Source organism: Lepisosteus platostomus, chromosome 4, assembly GCF_059453375.1.
Source record: "Lepisosteus platostomus isolate fLepPlt1 chromosome 4, fLepPlt1.hap1, whole genome shotgun sequence".
Lineage (NCBI taxonomy): Eukaryota > Metazoa > Chordata > Actinopteri > Semionotiformes > Lepisosteidae > Lepisosteus > Lepisosteus platostomus.
Genome location: NC_142614.1, coordinates 59091148 through 59114559, shown reverse-complemented (window position 1 = coordinate 59114559; position 23412 = coordinate 59091148). Strand labels below are relative to the sequence as shown.

Here is a 23412-nt window from a genome sequence, read left to right as displayed (position 1 = left end):
CATTTAGGTTTAGTAGATACTGGAACCTATGGATGAAAACGAAGGGGTATGTGATCCAGGATATCCAGTTTAAGGTTGTGCAGGTCAGTGTTATTACTATTATTTGCTTAGCAGGCAGTAAGAGGCACACCACAGGTGATAACAAGATCCCACACCTGACCTTTGTAATATCAATATGCTGATTAGAGCCACACAGTTCAGGAGAGCACAGCTGTCTTCTATCTGCTAAGAAAAGAATAGTATTGTAACACTTCAGGGTTCTGGCGGGCACCCTTGCCGTTGCCGCTTACGGTCGGCCCCGCACCGTCGGGGACGCGAACGCGGGCCTCCGGCGTCACCCAACAGGGACCCAGCCTGGTGAGCTAAAGAGAGATCTCCCCCCAGCCCAGCGGCTGTGGTCCTGCTATCACAGGGAAGGGCGGTGACGTCACTGCTCTGGTAAGCTGGCTCTTACACAGTGCCTGTCGGCCCTATGCGTTACAGTATTGAGAGTTGACATGAGTGTTAAAATCTCTTAAAATATAAATAATTTTGTCAAATTTATTCCAAAACAATCTTGACGCGTTACAAGAAAGTGTGAGGATCCTTCCAGTAAATTAGTCATTTACAAATGACTGCATTTCTGCAAACTCCTACTTGTTTTTGTTGTTAAAAACCTGGTAGCTGCATGAGTAAACTCCTGAGTTTGCACACTTCTGTCTTGACTTGCGTTAATTATGTTGTATGCTGGAGTTCTAAACTTACGATAATGCTGTTGAAGCTTGTAATTGAGCTGCCTCACAGCTCTTGGGTCCTGCGATCATGCTCATGCTGAGCTGCCTTCTCTGTGGAGTTTGTGTGTTTTCCTCCATGTTCATGTGGGTTTTTTCCCCACCTTCCAAAGAGGGCAGAGTTAGCTGTAAATTGGTCATGTGTGCTGTATAGTGGGCTGGTTTTCCATGTAGGGTGTAGAGTTCTGCATTCTGCCCTTTACTTCCAGGATAGGCTGACGCCACTCTTGTAAGGAAAAAAAATGGGCTTTGATTATTGAAGAATGGTATAGCGACATCTAGATGATATACTAGATGATATAGCGACATCTAGTGTTCAAGGGCGGAATTGCAAGACTCTGAAGGATGTCAGCCAAAGGGCTGGAAAAACAAAATAAACTAAAATTGGTTTTATCTGTTCACTTTCCTTCCGAAAATCAACAACAGGTAGGTTTTTGAAAAGTGCTGCACAGATGATGTTTAGCTTCTCCATTCATATTGTTTCTTAAAACCAAAAAGAATGGGAAAAACTGAATTGTGAAATCGGCACCATTTCCTCTTAACCTCCTACCACATCAGCTACCAGCACAAAAAGACCCAGGCAGGCAATGTGGAAATGCTAAACTGACACAGTTACAACACAGCGGAGCACTTCGAAATTCTAAGCAGGCCTGTGAAGCACAGAAGCTCTTTCATTTCACACCCAGCTTGTTTATTGTTTACTTGTTTACTACACCTCACACAGCAGAGTTCCCAGTGACAACAGGATGATTTTTAGTACAGTATTGGCAAAGAACTAGGTTTCTGTATACCGGTTTAAAAATAATGTTGAGCTTCACCATTCCTATTGTTTCTTAAGAAGCAAAAAAAGGGGGGATATTAAATTGTGAAATAATTGATGAAGAAGGCTACACAGCCAAAACGTTTTTCTTGTTCTTTTCCTTTCTGCATGGAATTAATCTTTACCTGTTCCTTTGCAGCCTACGCATGCTGACCCAGCTATAGTACCTACTCAAACTGATTTAATCCCATTTTAGTTTGCCAACCTCAACTTAGAGCTTGCCAATTATACTTAAGTCTCCTGAACCCCAGTGAAATGGAGCAGATCTCATTTATTATGATATATATATATGGAATGTTTCTTAATAGGTGTCTCTCTGGCCTTCATTCTCACTAGAGCTAGTAAAAATAGACCCTGTTTTGGAGGGACCAGGGGAAGAGTGCATGTAACCTCCTCTCATCATCATGGTTTGAGGCTATATTGGACCAGGACTAATTCAAAACAATGTCGCTTGCTTTTCCAGAAACCTTCTCTTCGTCTATCCACAAAGGCTGAGCTTTGCTAATCGGCTGGCATCTGCAAGGAACATCACTGTCAAGACGCAGTTCATGTGTGGGGAGGATGCAAGCAGTGCCATCCCAGTGCGTGACACACTTCAGTTTTCTCTCCTGCTAAAAAGTAGCCATACTGTAGAAAAGCATAAAATACAGTATTTATTGCATGATTACATTTTCTCAGTCTTTTGAAATTTTGCTACATATTTACAGATTTAAATTGATGTTTCATTGATCTTTCAATCTCTACTGTATATAAAACATGTCAAGTTGAAATTAAAATGTTCAAAATAGTGACTAGTTACCTGCATACACCGTGAAAGTGAAATCATCTGTACCATGGAGCTTTTGTACTGTACTGTAATTTAGAAAACATTTAGTATCATCCTATTTTTTCTTAGGTCATTTTTGGAAAGTCCAGTGGACCTGATTTTGTACAGGAAGTGTACACACCCGTTACTTACCACAATAAGTAAGTATTTTTCAGGGGAAAATTACATTCTTCGTTGTGTTTTTCAGTGGTTGTTAAAAGTAAAGGCTTTCTGGAAGTGGTATCAGTTTACAGCTCATCTGTAGTAGTCCTGGCACTGGAGAGTAGTGACATGGTGCATGTTGCTATTTACGTGATTAGGTGTTTTTCTATCTAACTACCAGAAAAAATAACCTGTCGTGGTCATTTCCTTGAAACAAGAAGCCTCCTGTTTTTCTCTGTTCATGTAGAGAGACAATTCTAAACAAAATCATTAGAAAAACACTCCTTTAAAACAAAATCTTTTTATGTTCTGATGGATTGTTTTATTCATAAACAAGCTTTGTGACCGTACAAGTTTTGCAGAAGTAAAGTAGCGCAAATATTCTACAGATCAGGTGTTTTTTTTTCCTTTTTGCACAGGGCTCCTGACTTTTACGAAGAAGTGAAAATCAAGCTGCCAGCCAAACTTACAGAGAGGCACCATCTCCTCTTCACCTTCTACCACATCAGCTGCCAGCAGAAGCAGACCCAGGCAGGCAATGTGGAAACGCTCATTGGATACTCGGTGAGCCTCAGCTCTTTTCAGCCTAAACTGCCACATGCGGCATTAAGTGGGGGCGTGTTCAGTATGGAGGCGGAGCCTTGGATTAAGAGCAATGTGTTGCCTTAGCAATCACAGCTGTCCTGGCTGATTAAGGATGAGCCGCAGCTGTGGGGGTCCTGTGAGTCACACTGAGCACCTCCCCGGAGTGACGAGCAGACCCCCGCAAGGGGAAAACCTTCCGGCAGTCCCGGAGGGGGTTGTGGAGAGAGCATTAAGGCTGCGATTATGCTTCTTTTTCTTTTCTCCTGATGATTCACCAGGGCAGGTTGAATTTTCTTTTGTTTTTGGCCTTGCTCTCCTTTTCTTTCATTCTGGACCCCATTAAACAGGGACAGTCCAGTCTGGACGCCGCTGTGCAAAGTGGCGTGTTTTTTCTTTTTCCTTTTTTTTCCATTTTTGCTAGCCTCACACTGGTGCCTCCCCCCTCAGACGGGGCATCGACCTTTATCGGTGTTCGCCGCGGCCCCTCCCACTCTCACAGTGTTCCACACAGTTACCACACAGCTGAGCACCTCGAAATTCTAAGCAGGCCTGTGAAGCACAGAAGCCCTTTCATTTCACAGCCAGCTTGTTTATTCACCAAAGCCAACACAGCAGAGTTCCCAGTAATGACGGGATGATTTGTAGTTCAGTATTTACAAAGAAACGTACTCTACGGTGAGAGAAGGTCCACTTTGAAATAAATGGAATGTTGTCATGTACAGTACCGGGCCGTCTGATATTGTCATCGCTGAATTTGTCTGTTGCTGCGCATTGCAATTTAACATATTTGCCAGTATTGCTTGTACTGCAAAATGTATTTTTGCTAGTTCTGTACAAGTACAAGCATTAGCCTGTTTAATAACAACATAGTTTTTGCACACTTTTGCAAAACATTGCACACTTTTGCAGTCTGGATGTTTTCGATATAGAATAAATAATATATTTAACAATGGATGCTGTGCAGGGAGGTTGCTATCCCACATTTGAAATCTGTAATCTTATATGTTTTTTAAAGGCATTATTATAAAGCTTCAGAGTTTTTGACATCTTCAAGTAGGGTAAACCCACAAATGTGTTGCTTACCATAAACCTTACAAATAAAAGCCAAAAGGCTTTACTCAGTTGTAATTATGTAAATGTGTTCACTTGATTTTGTTTAATTTCAGTAAATAGAGAAAACCAAGGGATGGCCATCTAGCTCATAGTGCTTAATCCATAGGGCTTATCTAGCTGCCTTTTGAAAGAAACCAGGGTCCCAGCTCTGCCACACATGGCTTGGTAGCATATTCTAGACTCTCCCAACCCTTTGTGTAAAAAAGTCCTTACTTCTCACATTTTTTTAAATTCAGATTTAAATACTCAGCTTTAAATAATCAAGTGAGTCTTTATTGTGTGTTACAGTGGCTCCCTATTGTAACTAATGATAGATTGCAAGTTGGACAGCACTGCCTACCTATAGCCTTGGATCGACTGCCCAGTAACTACTCACTGCATTCTCCAGAGGTATGTTTAATTGGCACTTCTTTCACTTTGCACTTTTCTTCCTTAGAATCTACTCAGATACTTACCTCAGTATCAGGATGGATGGTTTCGCTAATGCAGTAGTATCCAAATTTTCCTACCTACTTTTTAAAATATTTATTGTACTAGGATGTTTTTAAGCTTTATCTACCAACAGCAATTTACTGTACATACAAACAGAGAAGACTGATATCTAGGCATCTGAAATTAACCAAGCAGTATTCAGCTTTACTTCAAACATTTTTTTGTTCCACAGAAAGTCCCTCTACAGAATCCTCCTGTAAAATGGGTGGAAGGCCATAAAGGTGTTTTCAGTCTTGAAATACAAGTAGTATCTTCTGTTCACACACAGGTAAGGTGCATTCCTGGTTAAATCCCCGCGAACAAACAAACTAAACTGGTTTTGTATTCGGTATTCTGCGATATTTAAAGATTGTAGAAGGAAGTGCTTTATATTAGTGATTTATTTGAAGTAAAGACAAGAAAACTGGACATATATTCAGTAGATACTCATGTAATTTATACGCAGAGTAAGCCTGCCACAACTGGCAGTAATTGTGTTGAGGGCAGTATAAAAACTAAAGTTCTTGTAATGCTCATCAAAAGAGATATGGTAGTTTAAATAAAAAACATTTTTCCATGCTTTGTAGCCAAGATAGTTATGTTATTTAACCCTCAGAGATTTTGACTCACAATTTAACTAGACTGCAGTGTATAATTCTCCCATAATTATGTAACATGACTTGAGTTTGGATCAGATAAGGAAAAAGGCAATACACATTAAACAGGAGTAGTACAGGGTAAATCATTAATCGGTGACTGAACCATGGACATGTGTGAGTTTGCATTTGTACTTTTGCTTTTAGCCGAGTTGCCCATAAGCCAGACCATGCAGTAGTTTAAAATCACAGTATACCTAGCAGAATGCATTTAACCTTGCAGCTCACAAATCAAGGCTCATTTACTGCATTTATTTTGGAAGTTACTTGATTGAGTGTACATTTTTCTAGATTTTTGTTTAATGTGAAAGTATTAAAGGGACATCAGAAAGGCCACAAATGGGAAAATGTAGTGTAGTCAGCATCATGCCAAGCACAATCTTCACTTGAGCTCTTTTGAAATCAGTCAATAAAGCAGCTACGAGTCCAAGTTTATTAAGATCATAAAGTCTTGCAGATAAGTTCATGAACCCTAACTCTGTACAGTTCAATACAGTTTATATTACACATTGTCCATCTCTTGCTGAAGAAATTAGCAGTCAATTTTAGTTCTCCCCTTGCTTCTATATAATGGGTAGCTTAAATAGGCATTTAAATGGACTACACATTTTGATAAATACCCGGTAGTGTTTATAGTGACAATAGGGTTTAAAACTAGAAGTTGCATGTTTTTTTTTCACTCAGTAAGAATGAAATATTGTAAAATTACAAAGCACTTTGACTTTTTCTTGCTGATCAGATTGTCATATTTTTTACATATATTCACATCTTTGGTGTAATATAACACTAACACATACAGTAACTGCATTAGTCATCTTTTTAACCTTCTGATTTTCCATTTATCTTAGATGCATTACTTTATTATTTACTGCTCTTTTGCAGATAAAGTTATGAAATAACTTTTAGTATTTAAGTGTTTTTACTCATATGCTTGCAATACATTGTACATTTACCTACAACATATAGTACGTCTAATAATAGATATTTTATAAAGGATAAAAATCCTTTTTTTCCCTTACTATTTTACTTCATTGGTTTATTAAACCAATTAGCCACTGCTTCCCAGACTTTGACTTACTTTTGAAATTAGCCCATTCTGCACTTCAAGCAGAATATCTTTAAAATGTGTCTTATCTACTTCTCTTGAACTCTTTTTCATTCCTTTATACTGTCTGCTTTTCTGAAATCATGAACTTTTGATTTGCACTCTACATTTTTATAATATTCTTCAAAGTATATCATATTTGTCTGGTTTCTTACTGCATGTTTCACCTTTTCCTTATCCTATTTCATTTGTTTGAAAAGACTAGATTTATTCATTCATTCCTTCTGGATGGTACCTAGACTACCCAAGACAGTAGCTGTGATACTAGAATTTTTGGTCTCAACTTCTGAAATCCTTGATCCGTGTGAGGAAACCCACATCTCCCATTTTGTTACATGAGACTGTATTTTAATTGATACCTGAATTTGACAGTCTGTAGTATTTCTGCCCTTATGCTTTTTGAATGTTTGTATAGATCTGATCTGCATATATTCTGAGACCCTTATTTCTACTTCAGTTCCTGTGCCTGAATGTATAATGCTACACCTTCACCTCCTCCATCTTCCAGTCTCTTCTGAACATTGTGTATCTGTGTTACTGCTGTGTTATTCACTGTCACTTTCAGCTATCCATGTCTCTTTACTTCCCTTCACATCACACACATATGGCGATACATTAGATTGTGTTTCCTGTATACAATTCCTAACAGTCCTGGCATTTATATATAAGCATTAATTACCAGGTCCTTTGAAGTCCTGCTTTTTTCCTGGAGGGTTTTCTTTTTGTCTCCACTCTCTGTGTTTATTGCATTGTTCCCTTTTCTATTGTAGTTTAAATGTTTTGGATTTTCTTTGTACTGTAGATCATTCCCCAGGCAGATTGGTACCTTTCTCATTCAGTTGTAATCTAGCATATCTTGTTCCCACTGGCCCAGAGTGCAGAAGCATCCTTCAGAATATCATACAAATGCAAGGGAAGACCATGATTAATTCTTCGTTTAAGATGGAGTTAGCTAAGAAAGTGGTTTCCTTGGTTTGTATCAAAGCTGTTATTGCAACTTTTGTAAAACAGAAATATCCTATTTTTTTTTTCCCTAGGATAATCATTTGGAAAGGTTCTTCACTCTGTGTCATGCCCTGGAGGGTAAAGTCACATTTCCAATTCGTGTTCTGGAAGACAAGATTCTTGAAAGCAAGCTGGAGCAGGAGCTGAAACTGAGCATCATCTCGCTTTCCTCGTCTCGGCTGGAGCCCCTCGTCCTCTTCCTGCACCAGGTTCTGGACAAGCTCTTCAGGTTGATTGTGCAGCCCATGGTAATCGCAGGACAGACAGGTAGGGAGGCCTTCTTTCTTTGGAGAACTGAGGTCACATTGTTTGGATATTCACTAAATCAAGTCAAAATTGATTTTCAATAAATAATAATTTCTTACACTTATATAGCGCTTTTCGTGACACTCCACTCAAAGCGCTTTACAGGTAATGGGGACTCCCCTCCACCAATGTGCAGCACCATCTGGATGATGCAATGGCAGCCATAGTGCACCAGTACGCTCACCATACACCAGCTCTCAGTGAGGAGGAGAACAGAGTGATGAAGCCAGTTTATAGATGGGGATTATTAGGAGGCCATGATTGGCAAAGGCCAAAGGGACATTTGGCGAGGATGCCAGGGTAACACCTCTACAAATTTTTCAAAACACCCTGGGATTTTTAATGAGCACAGAGAGTCAGGACCTCGGTTTTATGTCTTTATTTTTTACATAACCTGTTGTTGTTTGAGTTAGGTTGCTGCAAAATATATATTTTTTCTATTAATCAGCGAAATCTCGTTAATATAATCATGTGCTCAGCCTTTCCTTTAATGTGGTTCAATCCACGACAACATATCCAAGAGTGGTGGGTATCTGGAACAAGCTATCTGTTAAGATAAGAGAGAGATAAGATCACTTTATTGGCCATATACAATTTCTTGTATTAGGAATTTATCTTCTTGCATACCCCAACTTGCTCTCCATGAGACACACAGACAGGGAGAGAAGCTTGGGGTCAGAGCGCAGGGTCAGACATTTATACAGCACCCCTGGAGCAGTTAGGGTGAAGGGCCTTGCTCAGGGGCCCAACGGAGTAGGATTCCTCTGCTGGCTGCGGGTAACCGGTAACCTTCCAGCAACAGGCACAGATCCTTAACCACAGAGCCACCCCACTGCCCCCTTTTTTTGTTTAAGTCAATAACCTTGCTTTTTTCAATGAACGGCTGAGATCCTCAACTAAATGGACTCGATTAGCTATTAAATAGAGTTCTTGACTGAAGTTCAGGAGGGATGATGACACCCAAGTCACCCTTTGCCCCAGCTGTTCCGAATTGTAATCATTCTCAACATTTTTGGACAGCTGTACATACACATCTTTAGCAAATCTCTCTTTTCATATTTCATCTCACGTGTCCTTTTCCACCCCTCCACTCCTTCCCCATCTTTCCAGCAACCCCTGGGTTTACATCTCTCTGCAAGTGGGGTCCCAGCCTCCAGGTCCTCCAGGCATGTTAAGCCAAAGTTCAGTCAGTAAACTCAATAATACCTACATACTCCTTAACTGCATGTAATTCTCGGACGTTATTTCTCGTGAACTACCAAATGGACAAGATGGGCTGTCTCCTCTCATCTGTAACAGTAATTGTGGCCCAAATTGTTCTCAGGCTAGCAGCGTGGATCAGTGGTGAGGGTTCTTGCCTCATATCTGAAAGGTTGTAAGTTTGAATCGCAGGCAAGGTACTACTGTTGTACCCTTAAGCAAGGCCTGATTTGTTCTAGTAAAAAAGCCAGCAGTAAAAATCAGTATGAATGTAAGTTTCTTTGGATGAAAGCATCAGTCAGATAAGGATTAGTCTTATGTTCAATGATGTCTGATCTGTTTTACAGCCAACCTTGCCCAAATTGCTTTTGAATCTGTGGTGTCAGTCGTGAACAGCCTCCACAACAGCCAAGAACTTGCCAAGGATCAGCATGGACGAAACTGTCTCCTGGCCTCATATCTGTATTATGTGTTCAGACTTCCAGACTCACAAAAAGAGATATTAAGCACAGGTAATATCTGAACAGGCAATTTTTTTTTTAAATAAAGAATCGTTATGTTCTTTCATATATTGGTCATGTCAAGCTGTTATTTCAGAGGCCCGTTTGAAAAAAACAAGTAGACAAGGTTCTGTCTTCAATCTTGTGGGAAATAAGAAAAAACAGTCTTTCTCCATGTGAGAAATTGATTATGTTTTTTAGAAGTGTAACATTGAGTGGACAAGGAACATTCATGAGTGAATTCTAGAATTCTAGGCTCTTATTTCATTTGGTTTCATGGAGATAGTTTAATCTAAATCCCAGGCCGGACAAACGTGATTTCAGACAGTAGATTTCAACAGACCACACTGGCAAAGGCATGCAGCAATGTGAACATGCTGTCTCCTGGCCTCAGGATCGGGGACGTCCCTGCTCCACCCAGAAAGCCGCTACAACACGATGGGCCGTGCCAGCGCCTCCTCTGTGGGCACCAGGCTCCTCCAGTCGCGGGTCCTCAGCAGCAGCAACCCAGACATCCCAGCCCCACAGACTGCTGACGACGAGGAGGTGAAGAGCATCCTGAACTCCAAGGTGCTGCACCAGGGGCTGTGCTGGGGAGTCTAGAGGGGGATCCTTCTCCCCATTCACAAAAATAATTAATGCATCATATAAATATAAATATAAACGTACATATTATATATATATATCAAGTTTTAAATATAATATATATTAATAACTCCGAGTTTACAAAATAAATCAGATGAGTTTTTATCAGCATGTTTGTGTGCACATACTGTATAGGTCTGTTTGTCTCAGCAGTGGCAAGTCACGATAAGATAAGATAAGGCACACATCACTCCTTTTAGGACATTGAACAGAAGACTTAGTGGTCACAAATGGAAAGTGTATTTAAATCCGAAAGGATTTAAGGATTTAAAGGAGGCAGATCTTTGCACAAAGTACTGTGGTAGTGTGGAACAGGCATGTCGTTAAACTGGAAACCCTGGTTTCTTCAAGAAATGACTGGGTGATATTACTGTCTATACTAACTACCAGAGGGGGTAAATAGGCCGAGTGGCTTCCTTTTGTTTGTAACTGTTTCTATATCCTTTTTATTTTGTTGCTTTTACAGTAAATCTTCTAAAAGCCCTTCAAAACCATGGACATGTTGACTAATATTTAGGGTAGACTTGTAGTTTACCTTAGAATAGTTTCTGACGTATTTGTGTTTGTGCCCGAGCGATTTCTCAGAATTGGCAGAGATTTTTCCTTAGTGGGCTCCAGCTTTGTTTGCTGCCACAGGAAAACGTCATGATCACCCCTTCCTTGTGATGGCAAACTGTTCAGAAGCATTCCTGCGGGATAACTGCACACATCAGCCTGTCAGGTTCCACGCAAGGGAAACAATTCCATTGGTGACATCACATATTGTACTGTCCGTGCCTCCACTCCCAAGCCAGAATCAGCACGCCTGGGAACTGTGTGTAGGCACGGTTAATTTTGTGGAGAAATGTGTTACATTTGAGGGTGTTATAAGTAGTAGCAGGTGTTCTTACTACAGTATGTATCATTCTCTGTCCGTTTAATCATAGGATTAAAGCCAAGTCATAGCCAAGTCTAATATGACTGTGCGTTTAGGATGTATACGGTTAGAATCCATTTAAAGCAGTGATAGGTAAAATTTAGTTTCCTGTCTTGTTTGCTTAAAAACTGCAGTGTTTGCAAGAGGAATTAAAACAGCATTTTAAGACTGTAATCAATGAAAGCTTTTAAAAAGTTCTGCTAGCACAGAAGTAAGTTTCAGAGAAAAGGCACGATTCAAAGCAGGTATCCAAGTTAAATTTGTTAAGACGTGATTTGCTGAGTTTGTGAGATGTCTTCTTATTTCCTCAAATTTCTTTCCCCTCAGGGCCTCAATAACCCTGGCAACCGCATGTCTTCCTATATAGAAGTTGCCAACCACTTCCAAAATGTTTCAGGGGGACCCAGACCTACAAATAAAAAGGTAGGCACTGACCACTAGAGGGCGATGCAACATTAAGTGTCCATAACAACGTGGTAATTATTGCCAAGTTCATTACTAGTGATTGAGACCCTCTCTACAGGTTATTGCACATCCATTACTTAGATTCATGTACATTTAGAAGCATAAAAACTTCTAATAAAACTTCACGTAGTGATATTACAATCCTGTAATGTTTCCTACTGACATCAGCATCACACACTGACATCAGCATCCCACTGTACTTCATGAACATGCTGTTTCTTAAAGATCAAAGGTTTCACACACAGTGGACCTGTTAATTAAGTGCCTCTCTGTTGGTAAGCCCTGGGTACAGTGTATGCTTGACTCACCTTGTTCTTTGTAAGCATCTAATCAAGGAATACTGTGTTCAGTTTTGGACACCATACAAAGAAAATTATATTATAGTCCCAGAAAGAGTTCAAAGATGAGCAACAAGAATGATTCCTTCTTCAAAGAGGATTGTCATAGTCAGACAGGTTAAAGGAGCTGAGTCCTTGCAGTGCACAACAAAGGAAATTGATCAAACTACATAAAATCCCAAGGGTATAGATAGAGCAAACACAAGAGAATGTTTCACATTCAGTGCTTCAAGAAGGACGTAAGGTTACATTTGGAAACTAAATGGGACTCCGCTTAGGACAGAGAGTAGGAAATGCCTATTCAAGAGTTGGGGGTTTCCAGATTAGGATTCCCAGTAAGGTGGTTGAGGTTCAAACTCTTGGCTTCTTCAAGAAACAATACATTTTAAATCACTTGCAGTAGCTACTAAACTGCTTAATGGCCTCAACTCCATTGTAACCTTTCTTAGCTTCTTGGTATTGAGTTTGTGAGGTAAGGCCCCAGTTCCAGATACAACATTTTATTTTTTTACACCCCTTACAGCAATTCCATGAGGAGCTGGCTCTTCAGATGGTTGTCAGTACTGGAGTGTGCAGAGAAAATGCCTATAAATATGCCTGGTTCTTCTTTGAGCTTCTGGTAAGGATCTATGGACTTTGCCTCACTGTAAAAGAAGAGTCTTCACAAGTTAGGGTGAGATTTTTGGAAACTGTGTAATGTAACTGTATGTATAAATGCAAACAGAATCTCCTATATGTGTGAAGACATTTTTAGCATCAATAACATTAAATGTTTTTTAAATGAAGAAATACCCTCAGGAACCTCTGCCTCTGTATTTAGCACTTTTAATAATTTGCTACTAGACCTTTTAAAACAAAAGTATTTTAATTCACCTCAGTTTAAAGTGTTATAACATTTCTAGTCAAAATAGTGCCTTAACACTTCTTTCTGAAAGCTACTACATCCAGACAAAAGTGATGAGACCCAAATGAATGAATTTGTAGTATGCGTACAGAATAATGTGTTGTGGACTTTATGTCACAAAAAGATTTATACTTAAATTGATAATGTGATACTTCATAGCAATTTGAAAGACTCCTTGTCTGCCTCCTTGGTCAGATCTTTTTAACCCCGGCTTGTCATAATCGTGAACTGAAACAGGATAGGTACGATTCATGTGATAACCAGTTAAGTAGCCAGAATGTATAAAAAATCAAGGACAATGAGGTTAACATTTCCATACCCCAGTCTGGTGCATTGTTCCAAATATGACTGTTACGGTTCCCCGCAATCAGAGACAAGCCTCTAACTCTGCCAATTCGAGAAGGCGTGGCCCGTAGGACTAATTAACCAATCAGCTCTCCCGCTCAACACCACACCTCCCAGACTACTTTAGAGCTATCCACAGTTAGCTCGGTGCTCGGTGTTGGGTTTCCGTGGCGAGCCTCACGTTCACGCTTTCTGAAAGTTAACCTTCTTGTGTGTTGCTGGTTCCTGCACTCCGCTTCTGCTTGACCACGGCTTTCGGATCTCACTCTATGGTTAAGAACGCCTGGCTCCTTGACCCCTGTTCCTTAAACTTAAATAAACTACCGCTGAGGGTCCTCAGGACCATCTACTCCAGCTTACACTGGCGTAACAGTGACTACATTCATGTCTCTTGGTGTTTGTTAACCCCGCAGGTGAAGAGCATGGCCCAGTACGTCCATCAGATGGAGAAACATGACATCCCTCGTAGGAGCCGCTTCTCTGATAGGTTCAAAGATGACATCACCACTATAGTGAATGTAGTGACTGCTGAGATTGGGACAATTTTAGTGAAACAGCAGAAGGTAAACGAAGACTCGTCCTATGATCCCAGCTGACAGAGCAGCTCTCATTATGGCACTGCATCCTTCTTTCAAGTAGAAGCTGTGGGACCATTGGCTCCAGTATTAACACAGCTCCTTAATTGCAGAATAGATGTGGTATATATTGCAGGCATAAACCTTGAATTTCATAACTGATATACAACACACTCTGTTGAAGCAATCATATTAATTTTGATTGTGATCTTGTGAAATCAGATGATTTCCAAACTGACACGTTGTTTTGACAAATGATAAATTAGTAATTGCAGAATGTGATGGTAGCTGCTGCTTTGCGTGACATAACCCTTAGCGCTCTGCGCTGATTTGCCAACAGAACAGCAGATGCAGCAGAGAAAATCAGTCTGAAATCTGGCAGAGTAGATTAGTGCCATCTAAATTATTCAACTTTATTGAAACACATTTTTTATAGCTTAAAGAAGAATTACCTTAATGTTAAAGGTATGTAACCTGATTCAAAGAAATTTAGATTTGCCAATTAGATACTTGCATAAGTATTCAACCCCTTTGCTGTGGTAACCCTAAATCAGTACAGGTGTAAAAGAACATTTTTAAAGGTCATAAAATTAATCTCTCTGTCTGTGTGAAATGTAAGTTGTTTAACATTATACTGCAGAGTAAACACATCTGTCTCTATAAGTTTTCACAGTTCCAGGTTGAATTTCAGGCTATAACTCACATAATATGAAAATGAATAGTGATGATGAACAAAACAGGAATACAGTGGTACAGAAGCAAAAATCAGGAGGTTGCAAGCAAATATAGAATGTGCTTATCAATCATAAAACTGGGTTGAATATTCACATTTCAGCTGGACAAAGACACAAAGCTTAAGGCCCACAGCCACAGTGGTGTTACAAGAAAAGAGTGGAATTCCTTGAGTCCCTCAGACAAGGTCCTGACTTAAATCCAATATAATACGTTTAGAATTGAAGATTGTAGTGGTCCATTACAGATTACTAGTGAACTTGCAGGAATTGGAGACATTTTGTCAAACAGTTGTCAAAATGTATATCATCATGCTATACAAAAGTAGCATATACCTATCCAAAATGACACAGCATTAATTTCTGTTAAATCTGCTTCTCCTCAGTCCTAATTTAGGAAGCTGAATAATTACACAACATTCAACCTTCTTGGCATATAACAGTGTTCAGTTTTAAATCACAAAGTTCATTTGAAAAAAGGTGCATACGTTTGTAAGGCACTGAATTGTTCTGCCTTTTTACAGTTGGCATGAAAGATGTTGTGATGTTGAGTGGCTGCTGATTTTGGACTTTTTTGAAAGCACTCTGTATAACATTACTTATATTAATTGGTTTTAGGAAGTTGAGCAAGCTGAGAAGATCAACATTAGCTTGGCGTTTTTCCTGTATGATCTCCTGTCTCTCATGGACCGCGGCTTTGTGTTTCACCTTGTGAGGAACTATTGTAATCAGGTAAGTTGTTCTGTTTATTGTATTGTACCAAGGACTAATGAAAAATGAAGTCAACAAGTCCATTGGTTTCAATAGACGCTGTTTTCAAAGTGGATATACAGTATTCTAAAACCACTTCACAAATTATAAGAAGGAATGACATACTGTATGTACAGCAGATTAAATGTATGATAGGTCAAGTACAAAGAAACAATTAGGTACTCAGAAAATAATTTGTATGGAACTGTGACAAGTAAGAAAAAATAGGAAGTTGATTCAAATTGAGCTAAGAAATGTTTTAGTTTTTAGAGGCATTTGTGTTATTTCACTCTTATTCCAGGACTGAATAAAAGTTTATTTCCTTTTTGTGACTACAGGGTATAAAATGTGTTTTTCTGATATTCACTGGTGTGGAGTTCAGTAACATGTTTTACTTGAATCTTAAGTAGGCTACATTTTCCTTTATGGAGTTGACAAGTCACTCTTTTTCAGATGTCAGCAAAGTCCGTCTCGATCCCGACTCTCATATCGATGAGGCTGGAGTTCCTGAGGATCCTGTGCAGCCATGAGCACTATCTCAATATCAATCTCTTCTTTGTCAGTCCAACCTCTGCCCCAGCCTCCCCTTGCCCCTCTATCTCCTCCCAGGTGGGTCTGTGGTTCTCAAGTCTTGACAAGATGATCGCTCTCTAGTCTCCTAAGTAATGTTGCATTTTTCCCAGTTTTTTTTTTACCATTACACATTAACAGTATTTTTAATCGATACAGGACATTTTCTAACTAATTGGAATTATCAAAGACCTGCTCATATGCAAGGGGTAGCTAATGCTTTAACAATCTAATAGATACACAAATAATACAGTTCTTTCAAGATAGCACACATAATGCAGCAATGAAATTTAGTACATAATACAAATACTGTAAAGCAGTGAAAAAAACATTTTAAGAAGAGCTGTGTCAGTGTGCAAAGAGGTCGGAGGTCATTTCCATGTAGAAATAAGAAAGAAATGAAAAAGTACAATATTTTGGCTGTTGCGTCTTCGTCATGTGGGAAAAATATGTCCCCTTGTGTAATGGTAGAAGATGCTATATTGACTCAACATGACCAGTGTTTGATGACAGGAACTCTCAGGCAAGGCAGGCATTGATCATGCCAGTAGCCTCTGACTCAGTGGGTCTCTAACCCTGCTTCTGTGACTGCTCCTTTCATATCAGCCGAGTTCTTAAATCTCCTGTGTAATCGATGTCTTGATTCAAACGGATTGCTTATATGGCTGTTTTGGCACTCAGTGCTTTGTTTTTAGCTATACCAAGTACTTATTTTGCCGACAAATTCGGATCTTTAAGCAATCTTTCCTCAACTGGCTCTTATGAGTTTGTTCCCTAAATTCTGACTGCGCAGCTCTTAATAGGAAATCCGTTTGAGACAAAGAAAGGCAGGTGGGTAAGATAATACATCAAACACTCCCACAGTGACTTTTTATTTCCTTTTCTCCTGAGGTCTAGTTGGGTCCGGTATCACACCGCAACTGCATGAAGTTCAGCGATTTCTGAACTTCAGATATTGGTCCAGAGTTGATAGCAATTCTAAACCCCAGTCATTTTTTTAAACTGACATCAGTTAGTCTGTATTTAAAATCCCAGCTAGAACATAAACCAGACATGACAGCAGTCCCTCAGGAGCAGGTCTGGGAATCACTACTCTTGCTATCTGTATAAACACCTACTGTATGATGTTGACAGTGTTGTTCATTGTAAATCATTCTCCTTGCTAACTGAATCTCTTCACCCGCCAGAACTCGAGCTCTTGCTCCAGCTTCCAAGACCAAAAAATTGCCAGCATGTTTGACCTGTCTCAAGACTATAAACAGCAGCACTACTTGACGGGACTGCTCCTCACTGAGCTCAGCGCAGCCGTGGACATGGAGACCGAGGCGTGAGTGAAACTCATTTCTGCCCAAGCATGGTACTGATGGTGGTCCTGCTGGGACTAGACACTACTGACTAACATTTCTGATGAGCACATGAAAACATTCTAGGCAATGTCTCTGCTTCTTCTCTGAAAACCAACATCTCTGTGCAGGATAGCTTGTTTTTGATGAGAACATGTTCTGTGCAAGAACAAGAAAAGTAATGGTAAAGAAAGAGCATGTTGCAAAAAAAGAATGAAACCACACTGCTATCTCTTATATCTCCCTTTTGATGTGTTTATTCCTTACACATCACAAAAATGGTATACAGGACACACTCTGCAAGGCTGCACAAAGTGGGAAGATAACCAAAGTGCAAAGCTCACCACAGCAAATATACTGATGCACAAATGAAATGCAATACTCATGACTAATAGACTTATTTGAAACATACATATTAAAATCACAGAATATACCAGTCAATTAATCATGATAAATGCCCAGCATGAAAGGAGACAAACTCTGAAAGTGAAAATGTTTCAGAATTAGTAATGGCCATGAGCTTCCTGAGCATTAATCCTGGTAGCGTTAATGCACAGCCCTAATCAGCCTTAGGTAACATTGCTGTGTACATTACAGCACTCCTGTGCAGCTGCATCAGCTAGCAGTTGTCTCCTCTTGATGGAATTGGCAAGTTGATCCCTCAGACATTCTATTGTCCTCAGGTTGACCATGGCATGGCCTTTCATCAAAGTCATGCCATTGTAATCCTAGCAGTGATTCGCATTGTCGTGCTGGAAAATGAACACGTAAGGCTTGGCTTGCAGGAATGAAAAACCTGTTTGCCCAAGGATTTAGTCAGGGTATTGCTGAGCGATTAGTGTTGCTCTTAATCTGCACCCAGAGGGGTTTTTATGATTGAAGGAAATTTCTGTAGACATCATCACACTTCCACCTCATCACTGATTGAATTAAACAATGCAACACTTAGCATAAGTCACATCTCAAGGTCTCTACATGTTATTTATCATCAGGTCTATCATTGACAACACATGACAATATATTCCATGTCCCTTATTTTTCCAAATGCAACATGAATTAATATACATACATTAGTATATGATTACCAGCAGATCAGTATCAAGCTCTGTGTTGGGTTGTTGTTCCCCAAAATTTGCTTATTTCCATGAGTTTACAGAGAAATTCGTTATGAATAGGAGGCCTGTCTTTGTCTGCACACAGTATTTCAAATACACATTGCAAGTATTTTATTTGACGTTTGTTCCGATCAAAAATATTCCTTGTATATGAAATTGTAGGGTATGACATCCTCCTGTTCTCCCTGAGCTTATACGCTCATTCTCAGCTGCTTTTCGTGCTTTTCACCACTGCTCCCCACCCATTCCTGCCTACTCTGTCTTTCATTCTCCTACGGCTCCTTTATCCACTACTTTCTCTCTCTCCCTCACACCTGAAGGAGGCTCCCCGGCCGAAACGCTGTGTCTCATTCCTTCGCCTTTCAGCGTGGAATAAGCCTTTACCTGTGCCCATAAAGACGCTCGGCTGATTCTGCGCACCCATACAGTCTTGTCTCCTTGCTCTCCTAGAATGGGCAAAGTTCAGCGGAAGGCGATCAATGCCACCCACAGCCTGCTGTGCTCACACGACCTGGACCCCCGGTGCAGCCGCCCTGAAGTGAGGTCCAAAATAGCGGCTCTTTACCTGCCTCTCGTCAGCATCGTCCTCGAGTCCCTCAACCATTTAGACTTCACAGGTCAGTCCAGGGCGGGATTTACTCCTCTGGGGATCACTGAGTGGGCGTTGAGAGAGATCTCTACCTGAAATGAACAACCAGCAGCTGAGCCCAATGATATGAAAACAGAAACTGGATTTCGCTTGCTCCGTTGTGCGGCTTATTAATTTTGTGTAACGGCTCCTGATCTTTGAAGTCCTTGCCTGCCTATTTCCCTGGCGACTGCTAGTAGTTGGTTTAAAGGCAGAATTTCCAGCCAAGAGGCACTGTTGCAGGACTGGGCTGAACAATACCATACTCCTGCTCTGGCTCCTGGGTTTCCAGTCTTTTTATCTGATCCTGGAATTTTTGTTGAAGTTGTTCTGGCATTGCCCTGTGCGTTTGAGCTGGAGTAAAAATATACAGTGAATGCAATGTTGGGAAATGTAATTTTGTTATGTTTCTTTTACAATCTTCTCATTTGGGAAAAAATGTTCCTGCTTTCTGGATCAATGTTCTCGCAGTTGCTGAGTCTCGGGGAGGGAAAGGAAAGTCAGGAACTCCAGAAGAGGAGAATGAAGCTGTGACCCCCATCAGTCAATCCGTTGCTATGGCGATAGCAGGGAATCCTTTCAGTACTCTTGCAAGAAGCACCATTTCATCTGTGGTATGAGCAAAAGTTACACCTAATAAACATTAATGAAAATGTCTGCATAGTACTGAATTTCTTTGTATATACAGTAACAACTTTTTATTTAAATTATTTCTATGTAGTAAAACTAATTGAATGCAATTGGACAGTCCTTTCATTTTATTTATATGCTTTATTGATGTTTACAGCCTGGTACTTTTTAATTCTGCTTTGAAGGGATTGCGTTTGTTGCAAATATTGGTTAATCTTCAGACAGGGAGGGAATATCTTCAGTAAGCTCTGTGAAGAGAGCCTCTAGTTCACAATTACAGCAGGATATAATTTGAAAATGAAGCAACTTGTCAGATAGTCAGATAATTAGGCACAGGTAAACAGCCATACAGATCAATAGAGTGAAAGCATGGAATATCTGTGGTTTGTCACTAGGAATGTTTCTCTTTTTCCAGTCTGGCAAACCATGTGGCACATTGACAGTTGAAACCAGTCGAAATCTGCTCATCTGTTTCTTGTGGATAATGAAAAATGCTGATCAAAACCTCATTCAGAAATGGGCTATGGACCTGCCTTCTTCCCAGCTGAACCGGCTTTTGGAACTTCTCTATATATGCGTTTCCTGCTTTGAGTACAGGGTAAAGATTTTTCCTTCATAAGCAAATGGTTCTATTGCAAATGTGAAAATTATTTATGCACCTCTAAGACATGGATTCAATAACTAAAACCTGTAAATATTAATTTGAACAGACAATTCAGTTAGGTCACAAAATTCTCAAGAGCTATGATTCTCAAATTGCAGGCATTCAAGGTAGGGCGCATACTTTAATGAAGAACTGTTTAATGGAAAGTACAGTTAAATGTAATTAATGGAGTACCACAGGGATCTGTAAGAGGAACGCTGTTCTTCCTAATTGATATAAATTATCCACGTTCTGGTACAGTATAGCTAACTGTCAAAACATATTAACTGCAAAACAAATTAAAAGAGAATTAGACAAAATTCAGGACTGATCAAATAACTGTCAGATAATATTTAAGTTCAGGAGTGGTCATGAATGAGCATATTAATGAGACATTCCTGGGCTCAAAGGAATGTCATAAGCTGCCAGGCTTGAACAGAGAAGACTACAGAATTGGACAAAAGTGGAAGTTATATGGGAGTGCTGAGAATAGGAGCTACTGTTTCACACAAGAGTGTTTTGGGAGTGTTTTGAAACAAATTGGCCCAGCCATGTTGTTGAAGAGGCTTCCTTCAAGAAATGGCCAGATGATATCCTTGGACCAGTTAGTTGCCAAAAAAACCAACCCAAATGAGCTAGCTGTATCGGATGTCCTCCTCTTGTTTGTAATCGTTCTCACGTTTTAGACACTACAGATAATAGATACTTTGCCCCCCTCATTCGATTGACTGTTCTTAACACTGCCATTGCGTAAATAAAACGATCATGGCTCTCAGCCCTGCAAAGATAAAGACCAAGACTGACTTTTCTTCTCAGGCTCGAAGACTATGCATGTGAAGAACTCTTGCCATAAAGTCTGTCTTTTGCAGCATGCATTAATGCAGTGTGTTTCGGTGTGTTTTGTCCAGGGGAAGCAGAGCTCCGACAAAGTGAGCACCCAGGCACTGCAGAAATCCCAGCAAGCCAAGGCCAGGTTGGAGGAGGCTCTGCTGGGAGGCATGGGGGCCCGAGGAGAGATGATGAAACGTAGTCGCGGGGTCCAAGGTAAGGCCAGCTTTACACCTAGCTGAGAGATTCCACTCCTGCCTCCTTTGATAGGAAAAGAGATCTTGGCTTTTATTGTCCGTGAAAAGCACGAGAGAAAAAGAAACTTCAAAGAAATTCCTTTTGAAGTTTTCCAAACCGTTTGGGGGCAACGGAAGGCATTATTTCACCGTCGGCACAGAGACCAGGATCAGAAAGTATGTCAAGAAAGAAGTGACAGCAATTTTTCAGAGAGTAAAGCGAGAATTTAGGGTGAACGCACCCTAAATGCGCTCACTTGCTTGCAATTCTCAGAAAACCGTTTCTGAAAACTAATTGGCTCAAATTAAACACATTTACACCTCCAGGTAAGAATTTACCGAGTTGTAAGTCCCAACACTCCTCTACATCTGTTCCTCTTCATTTTGTGTTCCTTTACCACAGTAATATTAGAACAGTATTATAAATATCTGTATTTTCACACAGGCAATGACAGGACGCTGGGACAAAACGAGAACTTGAGGTGGAGGAAAGATCTGACCCAGTGGCGGCAGACCAATGAGAGACAGGACAAGTATGTGTTCATTACTGATCCCTCTGCAGCTCCACTTGGGTTATGTTAGTGTAATTATGATTTCACCAAAACTTCCAAGTTTTTGATTTTCTCATTATTGTCCCAATATTATAAGTACATACAGTAATGTGTTTTACTGTATATGATATTATTATACATGTACTGTACATAATGTTATATGTACATACAATATATGTACAGTATATGTAAAACAGGGGGTTATAAAGTTTGAAATTAACATCTCCTAAGGACAAGTGCATTTAAGGCTTACAAAATGTGGCATACCTTTATGCAGAAGGTTGTTTGAGCGAGGAACAAGCTAACCATCCGTGTGGTTGGAACTGATACCCTGGCTTCCTACAAGAAACAGAGGAAGAGATCCTTGGATCAATTTGCTATCAGTAACCAAATGAGCTAGAAGGGCCAAATTACTGTCCTTTGCATACAAAATAATAAGCTTTCTATACATATATATTAAACAACAGTTCCTTGTTTTTACCTTGCTCCCTGTAATAATTATTTTTAAAAAAGAACATTTCAGTAATTAAGGATTTGGGTAAATTGTTGGATGTATTGGTACTAAGTTTAGAAATCTGCATTCTGTTGTTCAGTATTTAGTTTTTTTATCTGTTCTTCTTCTCATCGGACATGTGTCAAAATAGTACTGTATATTACACTCAAATAGAAAATCTGTTCATATAAGTGTATATAGCCAATTATAAATGAGTGTTTAAAAATGGGTAGGTAACCTCTTCTCATTTTATTCAGAACTAAGGCAGAGCTTGACCAAGAGGCCATTATCAGTGGTAACCTGGCCACAGAGACTAACCTAGTCATTCTTGACTTGCTAGAAACCCTCATCCAGGTAAGTGCACTAGTCTTTAAGACAAAACTGTTCCTGCTGCTCTGTAAATCATCCTGTTGTTCGTCAGTCATTGTTTTTCTCTGCATGTTTTACTCTATTGGTCCAGTTCAAACTTACTTACTCAAGTACTGTAAATATGTAAATATCAGCGCAGTTAATACCTAATGCAAGCTGTTTTATATCATTAAAATACTTTTTAAAGAAATCAGTGTAATGTTAATAACTTTATTTATTAAAAAATTAGAAATGTAGGTTTTCCAAGCCAAGTGATCCTTCCCCTGTGGGAGTTTGTGCCATCTTTGCTTGGAGTGGGCCTACGTTTGTGTTTCCGCAGGGAATCTCTCTGTCTGATGTCAAAGACAGTGTGCTTGGAGGGGTCCTGAGAGTCCTGCTCCACTCCCTCAGCTGTAACCAGAGCACATCCTACCTGGCACACTGCTTCAGCACACTTAGAGCCCTCATTGTGAAGGTACTGCGTCGTAGGCTCCGGCTCCCAGATACAGCTCTGTGGCCTGCTTCCACCCGAAACGACCTGAGAAATATAGCAGAATCACTTTTACTGGGAGCATATCTCCAGTAGTCATGAATACACAGTGTCTGTCAATCCTAAATGAGCGTAGCACTGCAACTCGTGTCTCAGAATCAGAAATGCTGCAGTCTTACTTCTCCTGATATTTTCTGTAGTTTTTAATGGTTTTGCTTACTTATTTTCTACATTTGTGTTTTCGCGCTACAGAAGCGCATTGCTTTGCTGCCATCAAGGAAAAGAAAATATTAACGAGTTATCTCGTAATTACGAGAAAATTATCTTGTTATTACGAGTATGCAAATGATCTTTTAGTTATGCGATTATG

General features: G+C 39.9%; 1 protein-coding gene across 3 annotated transcripts in view; it reads left to right on the top strand.

Moving 5' to 3' along the window:
• dock8 (dedicator of cytokinesis 8) overlaps window positions 1–23412 on the top strand; it is an 84838-nt gene that overhangs the window by 46579 nt on the left and 14847 nt on the right. For all 3 annotated transcript variants that reach the window (XM_088630047.1, XM_088630046.1, XM_088630048.1), the window contains 21 exons: window positions 2054–2171; window positions 2486–2556; window positions 2977–3121; window positions 4544–4645; window positions 4920–5015; window positions 7525–7759; window positions 9346–9510; window positions 9893–10068; window positions 11387–11482; window positions 12386–12481; window positions 13525–13674; window positions 15036–15149; window positions 15621–15776; window positions 16925–17064; window positions 18646–18812; window positions 19295–19437; window positions 19869–20051; window positions 21005–21140; window positions 21606–21693; window positions 22462–22558; window positions 22893–23027. In XM_088630047.1, the coding sequence (XP_088486173.1) occupies window positions 2054–2171; window positions 2486–2556; window positions 2977–3121; window positions 4544–4645; window positions 4920–5015; window positions 7525–7759; window positions 9346–9510; window positions 9893–10068; window positions 11387–11482; window positions 12386–12481; window positions 13525–13674; window positions 15036–15149; window positions 15621–15776; window positions 16925–17064; window positions 18646–18812; window positions 19295–19437; window positions 19869–20051; window positions 21005–21140; window positions 21606–21693; window positions 22462–22558; window positions 22893–23027 (2809 nt within the window). The remainder of the gene's footprint in view (window positions 1–2053; window positions 2172–2485; window positions 2557–2976; window positions 3122–4543; window positions 4646–4919; window positions 5016–7524; window positions 7760–9345; window positions 9511–9892; window positions 10069–11386; window positions 11483–12385; window positions 12482–13524; window positions 13675–15035; window positions 15150–15620; window positions 15777–16924; window positions 17065–18645; window positions 18813–19294; window positions 19438–19868; window positions 20052–21004; window positions 21141–21605; window positions 21694–22461; window positions 22559–22892; window positions 23028–23412) is intronic.